General features: G+C 49.5%; 1 protein-coding gene across 2 annotated transcripts in view; it reads right to left on the bottom strand.

The window, feature by feature from the left end:
* The window catches only part of MCC (MCC regulator of WNT signaling pathway), a 533716-nt gene that overhangs the window by 83996 nt on the left and 433448 nt on the right, over positions 1-16272 (bottom strand). For both annotated transcript variants that reach the window (XM_060418703.1, XM_027971442.3), the window contains one exon: positions 14909-15051. In XM_060418703.1, the coding sequence (XP_060274686.1) occupies positions 14909-15051 (143 nt within the window). The remainder of the gene's footprint in view (positions 1-14908; positions 15052-16272) is intronic.

Below are 16272 nucleotides of genomic sequence, written 5' to 3'. Positions count from 1 at the left end.
GCTGAGCTGCAGACAACAGGACCATCCCCACTGCACAAGCACTCTGGAGATGGAGGGTGGGTGCCACCGCTAACTCAGGACAAAGAGGTCCAGAGTCAGGAGTGGTGCCCCCGAGTGCCCACCTATGCTGCGGAAATGTGTGTTAATTCCATTAACAACCAGAGAAGTTTCTCCAAATGATCATGTACCTTGAGGTGCTGGGTTTCCTGGTACACTGAGCTGGAGCTTACACACACTCTTGAATTATTTGTGTGAGTAAGTGCTCCTGAGTGGGGTAAGGAAGGAAGATGCCTCTGTTCAGCCACTCATAAGGATTTCCCTAGCACAGCCCCACCTGATGAAATGATCACCCTGGACATGTCTGCGGAGGGGCCTTCACAGCAGGCCTGGAGAAGGTGCCACCAGACTGGGTCCTGAGTACGCTGGGCTACTGGGAACAGGAGGAAAGTGTAGGGTTCTGATCAGTCTTTCTCATTCTTGAACCAGCTTTTGAGCCCTGGCCTCAGGCTGGAAGCAGGGTACAGAGATGAATACCAGACTCTCAACTCTGGGAGCTCACAGGTGTACGTGGCAAAAGCCATGGCTCTCTCTCCCAGCTGTCCACCACCATGCTGGGGAAAGTAAGCACGGATACCACGATGCAAGTACAGGACAGGGCATCAAGAAGACAGAGGGAGGCATTTAAGTTAACATGCAGACTGCAGCTCAGGGGCATCTTCTGTTCACACTCAGAGGACGACAGATGGTTTCCTTGGTCTTAGGAAGCCCAGCGCGTATCACACAGGCTGATGACGAGCCCCCCACACTCCTGCCTTCTACCCACAGCTTTTACACAAGCCCCACTAGTGATCAGGTGACACCTGGCTGTCTTTTGTCACTGTTCCCGGTTCAGGGACTCACAGGACGACAGCGTGGCCAACAGGACAGGTGCTCTGGGTGCCCCGTCAATGCTGTCGCTTCGCCACCTCTCACCCCACATGAGTGGCCTTATCGCTCAGTCTGTGGCATATTCTCAATGCAGACTGAGAACACATCTTCAGTTCCTTCCCTTGGCCTCCAATGCCCTGCACAGTCAGCTCCCTACCAGGCACTGGAGCTTCCACACTGAAAGCCAAGGAAGTCGGAGTCTTTGTAAAAGACCAAAGGTGTCAGTTAAGGGACCAGAGGTGCAAGACAAGCTCAGACAGGGAACAAGTATTCCAGAACAGACAAAAAGGTGCCTCATTTATAAATCAAAGCCACAGTGAAATATCACCTTAGGCCCAAGAGGATAGCTACTATCAACAACAACACAAAATAACAGGTGTTGGTGAGGAAGTGGAGAAACTGGGGTCCTTGTGCGCTGCTGGTGGGAACAGTACAATGGTGCAACTGCTCTGGAAAACAGCATGGCAGTTCTTCAAAAAGTAAAAATAGGACTCCCATGTGATCCAACAATTCCACTGCTGGGTACAAGTCCAAAATAACTGAAAGCAAGACCTCAAACAGATCCTTGTAGATCACATCCATAACAGCATTGTTCATAATAGCCAAAAGACGGAAATAACCCAAGTGTGGTATATGCCTACCATGAAGTATTACTCAGCTTTAAAAAGGAGGGAAACTTCGACACCTGCTACAACGTGGGTGACCCTTAAAGACATTAAGCTAAGGGACACAAGCAATACAAAAAGACAAATTCTTTACGATTCCGCTTATATGGGGTGTCTAAGGCGGTCACGTTCATAGAGACAGAAAGCAAGATGGTGGTTACCAGGGGCTGGAGGGTGAGGGGTGGGAGCAGGCACTGTTTGATGGGCACACTATCAGTTCTCTAAGGTAAAAACAAAAGTCCTGGAGCTCTGCTGCATGACAATGTGAATACAGCTAACAGCATGGACCAGTACACTTTAAAATGGTTAAGCCAATGTTCATAGCAGCATGATTCACAGGAGTCAAAGGATGGAATAACCCAAGTTGTCTGTTGATAGATGAACAGATAAACAAAATATTACATAAACACATAATCTAATATGACTCATCCTTAAAGGGAACAGAATTTTGATACTGCTACAACACAGATGACCCTTGAAAATATTAGGCTATGTGAAATAAGTCAGTCACAGAGGGACAAGTGTATGATTCCATTTATATGAGGTACCCGGAACAGGCAAATTCATAGAGACAGAAAGCAGCAGAGAGGTTACTGGGGTTGGGCGAATGGGGCAATACTGCTTAATGAACAGAGTTTCTGTCTGGGAGGATAAGAAAGTTCTGGGAATGGGTAGTGGCGATGGCTGCACAACTCTGAATGTTCTCAGGGTCACTGGTGTGACGGGTCACCAGAGGCAGACCCACTGCGGCACCTCAGGCTGTGCTGTGCCTCCTGGAGGAAAGGCAATGGCTCGGTTCCATATCCGCAGGGCAGAGAGGGTGCCCTTTGTATCAAACACATGTTCCTCCCCCAGAGGTCATTTCGGAAAACACAAGACTGGGATCAGAGACAGACTGAGGAAGCAGACGGGGCTAGCAAAGCTGCTGCGGCTGACTCTTCTAACTTAGTCCTGAGCTTCCCAGTGACCACGGCAAAAATCAGAGATCTCCTGTCAGAGAGGAGGAAGCGTAACAAGGGAGACGGCGTGTTCTCAGCAATAGATGCTCAAAGAATTCAGGTGCACGAGACGGCACAGGTGGTGCGAAGAGATGTGACTGCCAGTTTCTTCAGCCACAGCTCACACACGCAGATTTCATATGGCTTCTTCTGATGCTAATTTTCAATTAACTTTAAGCTGTAGACCATTCAAGTACAATGTAAAGGGAATTCTGGCATGGACTAAGCTCACACAGTCTTGGCACTCTGCCTTCCAGTTGCCTAATTAGCTGTAAAGATGAAACCAAGACACATAAGGATAAATGGAATGACATCTTCCTTCAACCAGAGAACCAGAGGAGCAAACTAACCTCCAGGAGCCAAGAAGGTGTTTTGATTGGATGTTAGGGTTTGATATCTGGCCCAACCTTTTTTTTAAAAAAACAAAACCAAAATGATTCTTGAGTTAATTGCCAACATTTAAACATTATTAGAATTTACAGCTATTTCTGTAAAATTAGAAGGTGGGGCAATCATGGGCCCAGCTCCTCCCATGACAGCAATGCGTGGAGTGGCCAGCAGTGGCCCCTTTGGACTCGGCAGGCTGCACTCTCCATTGCTCTGCCCACTTCCCTCACCGCAGCTGCTGCTGCTGCTGCTGTCTTTTCTAAACAACAGCACCCTTCCCCGGACCCCAGTAAGACTTCTAATTGGAAGAGACAGCTCAAATTATTTTTCTAATGAGATCCCAGAGCTTGGGTTTTTATGTTGCTGTTTGAGGGAGTCTGAAGTACCTGGGAAACCTGGGAAGGAGGTCAGAGGACACTCTCGGCTACCGGGATGAAGCCTCATCGGCAGTGTTGCTTGGTTAAACAAACACTGGTGGGCAAAGCTAGTTTTCCTCTTTCTCCCTCAGGATCAACCAGGCCTCTCCCCAGTGTTGTACATGATAACCTATAGGAGAACTGGTTCATTTTGAATCCAGTGTTAAAAGCTGGCCCTACTGTTTCTGAACCCCCGGCAAAAACCCTAACCCAAATAAAAATACAGCTGAAGAGACTCGAAAGTAGAAATATTCCCATTCCTCTGATTTCAAGCAGCGAGTATTTACCAGAAGATACCTGCTCCAAAATATTGTCCCAGCTTCAAATGTAACTATTCCGAGGGCTCGGCACTCTTTTCAGAGTGACGTATCCGCTGATTCTGGAAGCCTCTCATTCTCTTCTTCATGGTGGTTTTGTTTTCTTTTCAAAGACACTGGACTTTGAGAACTTACTTACTTATTTCTGGCTGTGCCGGATCTCCGCTGTGGCGTCGGCTTTCTCTGGCTGTGGTGAGTGGGGGCTGCTCTCTAGTTTCAGTGCCCCGGCTTCTCACTGGAGGGGTTTCTCTTGGTCGTGGATCCTGGGCTCTAGAGCAAGCAGGCTTCGGTAGTTGAGGCTCCCAGGCTCTAGAGCACAGGTTCAACAGTTATGGCCCCTGAGCTGAGTTGCTCCACAGCGTGTGGGATTTTCTCAGAAGAGGGAGTGAGCTCGTGTCTCCTGCAGTGGCAGGCAGATTCTTCACCACTGACCCATGAGGGAAGCCCATAATGGCTCATTTTAAAGCTTTGCCTTAAAGTCTCCTTGTCCAGGAAGCCTTCCCTGATTGCCTATAGTCTCCTATTTCTTTCTTTGAGGCATCATATTCCCTGTAATTACCTGGTATCTGAAACTTGGACCCTACAAAGCCTGGATTTGGCGAATGGGGACTCTGTTCATCCATCCTCATGTTTGGAGATGCTCACACCACCAGGCATGGAGGAGTGCTTAATAAAGTCCGCATGAGTTAAAAGTGTGAAAGAAACGAAAGACTTGTTCTAAGCCAACTTTTAAAAGCATCAAGTTTTCGTGAGGCTGCTTTTTGACCAAATATCTTCAAATCAAAGACCTATCACGTGAGAGACCACAGACTGCTAAAGCGGAGGAAGGCCTTCAGGTAATAAGAGGGATCCCCGAGGAGGATGCTTCCGTGGAAGGCAGGGATATTAGCCACAGTGAATCTCAGCTGGTCTGAGAAACAGAAGCAGCTGTAGGCCTGCTGGGAAACGCTCAAAAGCCCTCCTGTGTGAGCGTGGCATGTCAGGCTGTAACTAGAACGCATGTGGCCTGCCAAGGGCTGACCCACAGCCCCCCACCGCTGTTCTGACCAGGCACATGTCACGCCTTGTAAAGCCACTGAAGTGCAAGAAAGAGCTACAGGTTCTCCCAGCATCAAGACAGACGTTCTGCTAAGAGGAGAGAGCTGACATCCTAGGGAGGGAGCAGCTTGGGTCGTGCCGGGCCCCACCGCTGAAACTGGCTGAACCCGGGAGGGTTTAGGCCTCCTTTTTAGCCCTACCATCCACTCTGCATGCAGCATGGCCCTCCCTAACCCCAGCAAGGGACCGACAAAGTCAGGACAAAACAACATAGAAAATGACAGAAGAGTCAACTTCTGGGTCTAAGTGCCAAGCAGAAGACAGAAGGGGCTGAGAGGAAAGGAATAAGCGAGTCTTCACAGAAGCTGCGTCCTGCTTCACGTACACAGTGTCTGTGTCTGCTGAAGAGGACCCGTGAGAACGATGCTATAGTCTAAAAGCACCCTCACTTCACAAGCAGCAGACAAACGGACATTCCGTACCTCCAGGGGCAACTCAGTAGCGAGGACACATGCATATCACCTATGCGTATCCTTGCAAAAAAATGTTAATCTCAAATAAGAAAACAATCAGATCATGAAGACCGGGGGGTCTTCTATGACACCACTAACCCGGCCTGCTCAACATGTCTGTGTCGTGAGAGACAAAAATGTGGGTACCTGTTCTAGATAAAGGAGAGAAGAAAGACGCGGTAACTAAACAGATGTGTGAGCCCTGACTGATCCTGGACGCTGAGCAACGGTGACAGAAGGCAGGACTGGCGCATGTGGCGAGTTTATATGTGGACCACAGGTAGGTAGTGTTCCACCCGTGGTCAGATTCTCAGGTGGGCTAAAGGTGCTGTGGTTAGGACTGAGAAAGTCCCTGTTTTTAGTCCCTCATATATTTAGGGCGAAGCAGCATGGTGTCTGCCTCTCACTGTCAAACTGCCTAGAAAAAAACGTTCTCCAAGTGCAAGAGGGAAAAATACCAAATGTAAAATGTTACCCATTGGTGAGTCTAGGCAAAGGGTTTAGGGGGTTCATTGTGTCTTTTATGTAAGTTTAAAGTTTTTCAAAATAAAAAGTTGAGGTGAAAACAAATACTGCAACTCTCAAGGCAAAGAGATCTGATAGCTTGGAAATGTTGATGGCTAGATTAACTAAGGGGCCAGTATGATGACTGATCTCTCAACCAGCTATAAGAACAGGAATGACACCCACATCACCCCCAAGAACACAGATACTGCTCAGGGTGACAGCGCCAGGAGCCAGCCCCTCCCTTGCTGGGTCCTGACTTCACTGGGAGGGCAGAGCCTCCTCAGTGTTTCTTTCCCAAAGATTTCCACTATAGCACATCTCACCAGTCGGGGATGTGTTCCGTCTTTGCTGTTGTCACTGTGCAGTTTTGACGTAGTATGTTTTCCTACAGCAGTACATTCAGCCTTCGACAGCATGAAGGCTCACCCCTGCCCCCTCAGGACCCTCCTCTCAGCTGCCACAGCCCTCACACGATCCCATCACCCACTCCACCCTGGCCTCGGAGGCAGAAGAGTTCGGACAGGGGGCTCCAGAGAGCAAGGCTCTAACAAACCGAGAGAAGTTCAAGTGCACATGTGATCATTCTACCTCTGTGAAGACTAACCACTTGAATTGGCACAGCTTTTTTTTTTTTTTTTTTGGCACAGCTTTAAGAGTAAGCGGTCATGATGGATGTGAGAGTTGGACTGTGAAGAAAGCTGAGTGCCAAAGAATTGATGCTTTTGAACTGCGGTGCTGGAGAAGACTCTTGAGAGTCCCTTGGACTGCAAGGAGATCCAACCAGTACATTCTAAAGGAGATCAGACCTGGGTGTTCTTTGGAAGGACTGATGCTAAAGCTGAAACTCCAGTACTTTGGCCATCTCATGTGAAGAGCTGACTCACTGGAAAAGACTGATGCTGGGAGGGATTGGGGGCAGGAGGAAAAGGGGATGACAGAGGATGAGATGGCTGAATGGCATCACGGACGCGATGGATTTGAGTTTGAGTGAACTCCGGGAGTTGGTGATGGACAGGGTGGCCTGGCGTGCTGCAGTTCGTGGGGTAGCAAAGAGTCGGACACGACTGAGCGACTGAAATGAACTGAACTGAACTGAACCAAGAGTAAGAAAATACCCAGTACTGCAAAGGTGAGGAGCCTTAGGGGCAGAAAGGGGATGCGATTTAGCATTCTCCATGCACAGCCTTCAAGATGGCTCTACACCTGTGCCTCTGAGAGGTTACCCTGAAGACACAGTTAGAAGTGTACTTAGAGGACAAACCCCAGCCCCTCGCTGCACCCCAAGGCCCCCCAGTTGCCTGCCCAGCTCGTGGACCCCACCTCTGAGCATTTTCCCCAAAGCTCACTACCCTTCAGGCCAAGTGGGCCTTTCCCCCAGGCTGGATAGTCCATCTCAGCTCTAGAGGCAGGTGGGCTCCAGCCCCGGGAGTGAACAGGGCCGGCACACAGTGGGTCATCCTAGGCCTCACGGCTCTGCCTGTGGCAGGGCACTTCCAAAGCAGCCGGAGAAAGAGGAAGATGTGCATAGAACCTCTCCTCCTGAAACCGAGGTCAACAGCAAGCGCTGGGCCTGCATCAAGACTAGTGAGTGCCTATACTTTATTTCCCTTACAGATAAAATAGGCTTTCCAAGGCTGCTCTGGGAAGCTAACAGTCCTGTGTGACCCTTTTTTTTTTTTTTTTAAAGTTTATCTGAAAAATAACGGCTTTAAAATGTTGTGTTGGTTTCTATCACATAACAACGTGAATCAGATGTATATGTCCCCTCCCCCGCCCGCCCCCAGAATCCCACCCTTCTAGGCCATCAGAGTACCGGGCTGAGCTCCCGGAGTTCTATAGCTGGTTCCCACTAGTTATCTATTTTACACATGGCAAGGCATGCGTTTCAGTGCTGCTCTCTCAATTCGTCCACCCTCTCATTTGCCCTCTACGTGCACACGTCCGTTCTCTACGTCTGTGATGCTGGGGAGTTTTTGGTGTTTTACCCACCTAGGTAAGAACTAGATTTATCATGAGAGATACACATTCCACAGACAGAGAGCAGTCCATCTCAAAAGGTGAGAGGTCTAGGTTGCTGGTTTTAAGGGAAAATATGAGTTCCAGCTGAAAGAACAATCCAACCTGAGGAGATACAGTCTGTTTAGAAGATAAAGGCTGCTTATCTTGGAAGGGGGTTCCCCTGTGGCTCAGCTGGTAAAGAATCTGCCTGCAATGTGGGAGACCTGGGTTCGATCCCTGGGTTGGGAAGATCCCCTAGAGAAGGGAAAGGCTACCCGCTCCAGTATCCTGGCCTGGAGAATTCCATGGACTGTATAGCCCATGGGGTCACAAAGAGTCAGACACGACCGAGCGACTTGTACTTCATTACCTTAGAAGAGGAGTTCCTGAACCTAAGTCAAGGGAGCTCATTCTGAACAAACATGATCCATGGCTTTCCATATCTGTCTTATATCTCAAGTCTCCTCTGTGGGCTGCAAAACCACTGAACAGTAGTTTGAGGGAAATAGTCCAAAGTGACACAAGATGACGTGGGGCAATAATCTTGTCTGCTCTCAAGCTTGGTTCCTCTCTAAGGAAAGTTCTGGAATGATTTTAGGTGGCCTCCTCGGCCACATGGTCACATTCGCAGACAGGCCTTGTCTGACCAGGCTCATATACTTGCAAGGAAGGATAGAGTCACCTCAGCCTTCTGTGAGTCACTGAAACTTCGAAGCCTGCCCTGGGCTTGGTTTTCAGGGGTTTCCATGAACTTCTTGGGAAAGATTAAGTTGCCCAATTAAAGGAGACTAAAAAAAAAAAAAAGAAGTAGCACAGGGCTGGGCCTGTTTCATTGCCAAGTCAGGGTGCTAGTTTCTGTCCTGTCTAACATTGCCGACCTATGGACTGGTTTCGCAAAGTTTCAGAATCAGGTTACCAAGAATCTGACTCTCCTTTAAACATGCTCTGCCAGAGGACAACTGCCTCCTTAGTGCCTCATTTCTAACAGAAATTGAATTTTCTCTGGACAGGCTGCCCTGCCTTTGTAAATACTTCTCTCCTACTCTGCAGAAATCATTTTTGGAGAAGGCAGGACTGTCTTTCCTTCCCTGCCCCAAATCCCCTTTCTCCCCACTGGGAGGGGCTGCTCAACACTTTGGAACATTTCTCCTGAGCCATTAAGCCTCATGGTCCATTAAGCCAGGAAAATCTGGCTTTAACATTAAACGTAATTCATAGTCACAGCTGTGCCAAACAGCCAGGTTTCATGTGTAAATTCTTCCTTGGTTGTCTTCCAAAAACTATGCATAAGGAGGAAATCTCTGTCTAAATGATCACACCAGCAAGCACGGGGGCATATGCTTTCTTCCCTCCCTAAAGGATGATAGTTCAGCACTGCTAAATTCCACAAAAATAAGACTTTCTCACCAAAAACCAAAAGAAATTTCAAAATACAGGAGCAGAACCTATCACAGCCTGTGCAAAGGTCCATGGGGTCAGGGATTTTGCTTTACAGACAATTGCTCCAGACCAGCTTTGGTGTTCCATGAACAGAGGCAGGAAGACAGCCTGCAGGAGGGAATGCACCCCCACCCCCACCCCCCACCCACAAGCTAGCACGACCAGTGCCATCTCACACATCTGTGCTCGGCTCTGCTGCAGCACCCAGCATGGGTTGGTCTAAGGGTGTGGGAGCTAAGTTGGAGATCTGCAGCATCTCAATGAACAGCAGACACTTTGCTAGTAAGCCAGGAGCTCTGATCAGACAGTGGCTCCCTAAATTCTGCCGCCAGCTCTAGAGACCTCATAGGATGGTGGCAAGCAGAGCACACCAGCCAAAGGCATGTTTTCCTGTGAAAGGAGACCCACCTATAGATAGATGGGTGTCAGGAACAAAAACAAGTGCTTAGCTGTGCAGCCTGGACAAGTGCCTTGCCCTCTCTGAACTCCTGTTATCTCAGTTTCACAGGTGAGGAGCTCTGAAGTGCCTCCTTTTAGACTGAGGACCGAACCTGAGGATGCCTGTTGATGCTCAACACAAAGTAAGAGAACAAACCACGTCAGCCATGACCTGCAGCCTCCCTTTTAACGAGAACTCTTCGCCAAGGTGAGGAAACAGAAATCCCAAGCCACAACTCCCACTTTATCTTTGTCTACTTAATTATCTTTGTTTTACAAATGATTTCGTGTCTAGGTTTGAACAGAGGTAATGCAGTTTACTTGAAGATGCAACGTGACACCATCGGGACCTTTCTCCTGTATAGGACTGCTCAGGTAGGTCAAAGCACCTTCTGCATTGCGGGTTTCCTTGTCCAGGCTCTGAGGACCATGCCCTGGAGCCAGCTTATCGAAGTGGGTTTGAACACAAAAGACAAGTGATTTCTGATGAAGAGACTACTCCTATTATCTTAAAAGGAAATCTGCAAATATACTGCAGCCAACGCTGTATATAAAATCCAGCTCAAAATTAGCCCAGCTGGGTGGCTAATGGAGGTTTGCAAATACAGCAGTCATAATGAAATGGATGTGTTTTAATGATTTCCTATAAAGGTGTTTATAAATGGAAGCTTTTTTCCCTGCTGAAGCAATTGAATTGGAAAATGGCACGGGAGTAAGAAGAGGCAGCCACCCAGTTCTGATGGACGTGCAGGGGCTGTGCTCTGCTGGGCTTTCGTGAGCTGCTCCTCCTGCTGTCCCCAGGCCTGCCCTCCGCAGGGTCCTGGCGGGGGCGGCTGCGCCCACCACACTCTCCTCCTGCCCCCTCTGTGCCCGCTTGTTCCCACTTATCCCTCAGCTGTCAGCCTAGGTGTGACTTCTGGCACATTCTGGCGCTCCCACCAGAGGCTGTGGCCCCCGCCCATCTTCCGGTGTGCTCCACCGGCAGGCACTCCATGTTCCCTTTGCATCCTGCAAACAACCGCAAGCTCCAAGTCGCTCCCTGTCACTCACCTCTCTGGAAGCCTCCTGTGAGTGGGCACCGCTATGTCGAAGAGTCAAAGTCCCTGCCCACGTGGAGCTGGCATTCCAGCACAAGGACTGACTGGTGATACACATAAGGAAGTAAAGACACACGGGAGGTGATGTCATGGAGGGCTAAGTGTGATGAAGAGGGATGAGGTGGGGGAGATGGGAGGGACACATGGGAGGTGGCATCACGGAGGGCTAAGTGCGATGAAGAGGGATGAGGTGGGGTGAGAAGGGAGGGACACGCGTGCAGAGCGGAGGCCAAGCAGCGTGCATGTGAGAGACAGTCCAGGACCCCACGAGGCGCCGGGGGAGGCTGTGACGAGGGGAGAGCAGACTGACTGTGAGAGAAAGGACGAGTGGGCATCAGTGGATGCAGGGACCCGGAGTTCAGAGACGCTGGTCAGGTCTGAGGGGTAGCAGGGAAGGCCGGTGTGGCCAGAGCAGGAAGGAAGCAGGAAGAGCCGGGAAGGGCAAGGCTTGAGGTGGGGGCTCTCCAGGCTCCACGGGCCTGCAGGTCAGAGCTGGAAGTGGGGATGTCACTCTGGGGATGAAGGGTGTGAGCCTGCGAGCACGGCGGTCTGAGGGCAGGTTCTGGGTCTCACATACCCATCCCTAGCACGCAGTCAGCGAGCGGCTATGTGAATGATGGCTCCTACTGCGGGCAGAGAACACACACAGGCCCCAGGCAGACAAGGGCCCTTCCCTGCAGGAGCCCAGGCTTGTTGGGAATGAAACTACCACCAGTTGTAACGAACATGCATTTTTACTGAGGGAAAGGGTGAAAATACGTGATTTGGGAAAACAAAGGCTGCTCCTGGTGCAGACGGGTGGACACTGGCTCCCGAGCGGGCACCCGGATACAGGGGATTCCCCCCAACGGGAGCCCTGGGATGCCCACGGTGAAAATGTACCCCACCACCCTCCCCATCCACTGGAGGGGGTTTGCCCTCCAACTCCCCAAGTTTCTTTGACTAAGAAATTTTGTTGGAGTGTGGGTCACTTGCTTAATTTCATGAAAAATAGTTTCAGAGAACTGAATGGCGGGGTGGGTGTAGGAATGCATCTGGGCAGTGACAGAAACTTCTCGGCTGCCTGCACGTGTCTGACCGCCTGAGGCTGGAAACCTGAGCCCAGAAGGTCGAGGCCACCAGGGTAAGATTATGACGCTGGTGTAACGGAGCCTGGAGGACGTGGGCTGGCCGCCAGGGTATGTGTGTGCTGTGACGGCAGGCCCGCAGTCTGGGTTCAATATAAGGGAAGCAGCTTTAGCCTGAAGCCAAGGCCCCAGGCCCGCAAGGCAAGCCCTCTCCTCACCCCATTTCCATCTGGCTAAAGCTGGTATCAGTACCCAGCACTCAGGGACATCAATCTACCTAAACCTATTTTACGTGGCCTTAGCAGCCATCCATGCTGGGGACCCTCCTTCCTTATGAGAGTCTTCTCCCCCACTGCCTGGTGGGCGCAGCTCTCCACATTTCCTTCTTACGGCTCCGGCTGACTGCCTGGTTGATGGACTGGTTGACTGCACCACCCCTTCATTCAAACACATATCTCTGAACCCACACGGCACTCTGTGCCAGGCCCTGTGGTGGGCTCCGGAGAGCCACGAGTAGAGAAAATAAACAAGCTTTTGCTCAGTGCGGTTTAGTGGGAGCGTCAGTCAAGCAAAGAAGTACAAACACATCATTTAAACTTTCAGTGTGATGTAAGGAGGAGACCAGCGAGGTGGTGAGAGGCGGCGCCGGACGTGCACAGACGGGTGCTCGCGAGGTGCTTTGGGAAGGCGCGTTTGAGCCGAGACTGAGACGCCGAGAGGTTCATCCCTGCCACGAGGTGCTCCGGCGTCTTCTCCTCGGCCGGTGGCCCCCTACACCTAGCCTCTAGTTCTCTACACTTCATGCTCTCCACATCGACTTCCACTGCTTCCGTAACTATCTGCAAACAGCCGGACGTCTCCCGACTGCTTTCCTCAGCCAGACCTGTTGCGGTTTATGTACCCACTGCCTTCCCAGCATCTCCACCCAGATAGCTCCAGACACCTGAAACTTCTGCCCAAACAAAACACACACCCTCCTCTCCACCCCACCCGTGCCCCTCCCCAACAAAACTAAATTCAGACCAAAACCACTGAGTCCTTTTTCCTTTGCTCCCATATAGCTGATTGGCCCTGTCACCCATCCACTGGGCAAACCAGACACTTACGGAACACCCACGCACGCCTCCTTCCTTCTTCACCCTGTGATGGATTCCTTGGAAGATCTTGTCAATTTTCTGTACTCATCTGCTTTTCCACGTCTCAACGGCCACCACCTTTAATTCTGACAACAGTTTTGCCCACCTTGACTTCGGCAATGGTTTCCAGGCTGGCCTTCCCCATTCACTCTTGATGCACTGATTCCTTCTCTTCACTACAGACTGACTGATTCAGAATGCCATCTGATCATCTCATCCCTCCCATCCACAGCTGTTAAAATCATTCAGCGGTTTCTCCTGGATCTCTGAATAAAGGTCAGACTCCCTAGCGTGGTCTATGAGATCTTGCGCCATCTGGCTCCAGCCTGCCTCTCCCAGCCTCTGTCTCACACCTCTGCACCCTTCATAAAAGAGGGTCTTACTCATCGCCTTGACCACATCATCCCCTCTCTCCTGCATGCCACTTCCTCTCATGCACTCAATTCCTACTTACCCTCCACATCTCAGCTCACATGTCACTTCTGAGAGGAAGCTTTCCTGGAAATCTTAAACTGAATTCCTCTGACACACTGCCATGGTGCTTGATGTTATAGCATGTATATAGGTTCATGCAGGTTGTCGTGAAAGCCACTCAGTTGTGTCCGACTCTGAGAACCCATGAACTGTAGTCCATGAATTCTCCAGGCCAGAATACTGGAGCGGGTAGCCTTTCCCTTCTCCAGGGGATCTTCCCAACCCAGGGACTGAACCCAGGTCTCCCACATTGCAGGTGGATTCTATAGCAGCTGAGCCACCAGAGAAGCCCAAGAATACTGGAGTGGATAGCCTATCCCTTTTCCAGAGGATCTTCCTGACCCAGGAATCAAACCGGAGTCTCCTGCACTGCAGGTGGGTTCTTTATCAGCTGAGCTACCGGGGAAGCCCTGGTTATATTATAAGTCTGTATAGGGAAGCCCTGGTTATTATATAGGTTTATAATTAAGCATAAATGTTTACTATTTATTAAAGTCACTCTCCCCAATGGAAACTTAAGTTCTAATGTAAACTGCACTATACTTACTCTTCTCCTTGCTCCTTTCCCATCACCCCCTTATATGTGAACATTTCCTAAGATATAGTGCATCTCCCCATTTGGACTTCACATCCTTTCAACCATAGGGAGCTCTTTACCTCATAACTTCAAAGCCTTTATCCACAACCCCAATCTCTCCAGAGATCTAGTTGAGCCAGAGGTTTTACAACACTTCAGCTGCAACCCATAGTTATAACACTTCCCTTGGCAACTTACGACATATCCATATCCAACAGGTACGTGTCTTGAAAAAACAATACTATCATTCTGTTTTTTTCCCCCTACGTGATTTCATTTTTAAAACATTTTGATTTTTCACGTAATTTCAAGACCTACTTGGAAGGGTCATAACCTGTAGTTTAAAACACACCATACCAATGTGCTGTTACCAGCTATTTTCATACAGACATTTCTTCACAACCTCAAACGAAATATATTTATTTCCCAAATCATTTCTCAACCAAACTGCCTTAGTAAGGAATACAATCATTCTGAGTCACTCAGGATGAATGTTTTAAAGAGTCATTTTGGATCCTGCTTACCCAAGAGTTGCTGAGCCTATTGCCTCCTCCCCTGCAGTGAGTTGCTCCTCAGCCCATCCTTTCCATTCTTGCCATCACAGCTCAGTTTCACTGAACTTGGAACAGTGCAATCACCTTTTTACCTGGTTCCCTACTTCCTGACTTTTCACGTAGAAGGTGACACGTTTGAATCACAAACATCAAGGCAGAAAGGGAATTCAGCTCTTTGGCTCCACTGTGACCAACAAAGGAATATGTAGAGAACTGGAATGAATGAGCCTCCACGTGCCTTCATCTACTCAACAAGCTGCTTGACTCACTAAATCTCAATCCAGGCTGTCTCATGCTTCTAAAGTTTTGATTACAATCCAGAAACCGAGCCCTGGCGTTGCGGCCACAGCAGGCACTTACCCATGTCTGCAGTGACCACGGTGGACTGGTTTTCAGGGACAGACACAGAGGTCTGGTCCTGATCCACGCTGCGAGAGTCCTCGTTGGCCTCGTGTTGACTCTGGCTGAGCTCTGATCGCAATTCTGAGTACTCATCTTCCTCCCTGAGAACAAAAGGGAAGTCAGACTCCACTGACAGACACACAAGCCACATCCCCAGAGAGTGTCTTTTAATAACAAGATAAAGACACTCAGAACACAAACAGATAGCTCTCCTCTCGAGGCCACATGGACCAGGATTCCTTTCAGGCTAACTAGATGGGCGGTGTTTGACACTGAAAGTTTCCACATCCATACCCATACACCTGACAAGACTCGTCTCTCAGCCTACCAGAAAACTCCCCACTTCAAACATTTCCTAAAGAAAGTAGGCTTCTTCACCCCCTGAAATTCTAAGGCAAAGAAGAACTGAGATTCCTAGCACTGAGGCTACAGTGAGCAGGACCATCAAGGGCCTATGAGTAGGAGTGACTCAGAGCATCGCCACCAGAGTCCCATGCTGCGCTTCCTTCTGGGAAGAGAACAGGACTGCTGAGGTTACAGACTGGAAACCCAGCATCCTGTCTGTGCAGATCGAAACCAGTGCTCTGAGAGGTGTAGGGGTCAGCACGTCTGAGAAAGACCACACCTAGTTTCTCTAAAGGAAGTAAGTGGAGTTAGGGGACAGGATAGGAGAATGGAGTGAGGGGGAAAATCAGGGAGTGAGTGAGCAGCTCTCAATGGTCTGTTTCCTTCAATCTGCCTTTGCTAGTAGGAAGATGACTGAAATTCATCCGTGTTTCATCTGTACAAACACACCCACTCCCTTCTCAGTCCCTCATGGATCCCTTGTAAACTCTGGGCTCTGAATTAGTCATGGGCAAGCTAAGAAAAGTTACAATTGCGGTATGTATTTCAAAGGACACACAGACCTCCTTCCCATACCACCGCCATCACTACACACACACTGGATACAGACATGGAGAGAGCAAAAATTAATCTTCTTTGATGCATTTATTTTGCAAGTGAGCCAGAAAAGAAAATTGTCAGGGGGTTTAATTATGAGTTTGGAAAGTCTGAAGGTGTCTGCTCAGCCCTAGGGGGAGGGTGTCTGTGAAGAAAGGTAGGAAGAATTTCTCTTAACCTGGCATTCACATTAAGTTGCTGACAACTGGAGGGTAAGGGCAGAAAGTCCACAGTTTTGGGTGGACCAAGATGGTGAGTGGTGATCAGTGAGACTTGGGGAAGAGGCAAATGCCACCTGAAGCTCAGGAGACACATCTATACTAGAGAAATGGGAAGAACTCTCCAGAGTTCTTAGTTTTCTCAAGAAATGAACACCCATC

The sequence above is a fragment of the Ovis aries genome, chromosome 7 (genome assembly GCF_016772045.2).
Source record: "Ovis aries strain OAR_USU_Benz2616 breed Rambouillet chromosome 7, ARS-UI_Ramb_v3.0, whole genome shotgun sequence".
NCBI lineage: Eukaryota > Metazoa > Chordata > Mammalia > Artiodactyla > Bovidae > Ovis > Ovis aries.
The sequence above is the reverse complement of the archived record's forward strand: the minus strand, read 5'-3'. Positions and strand labels throughout refer to the sequence as shown.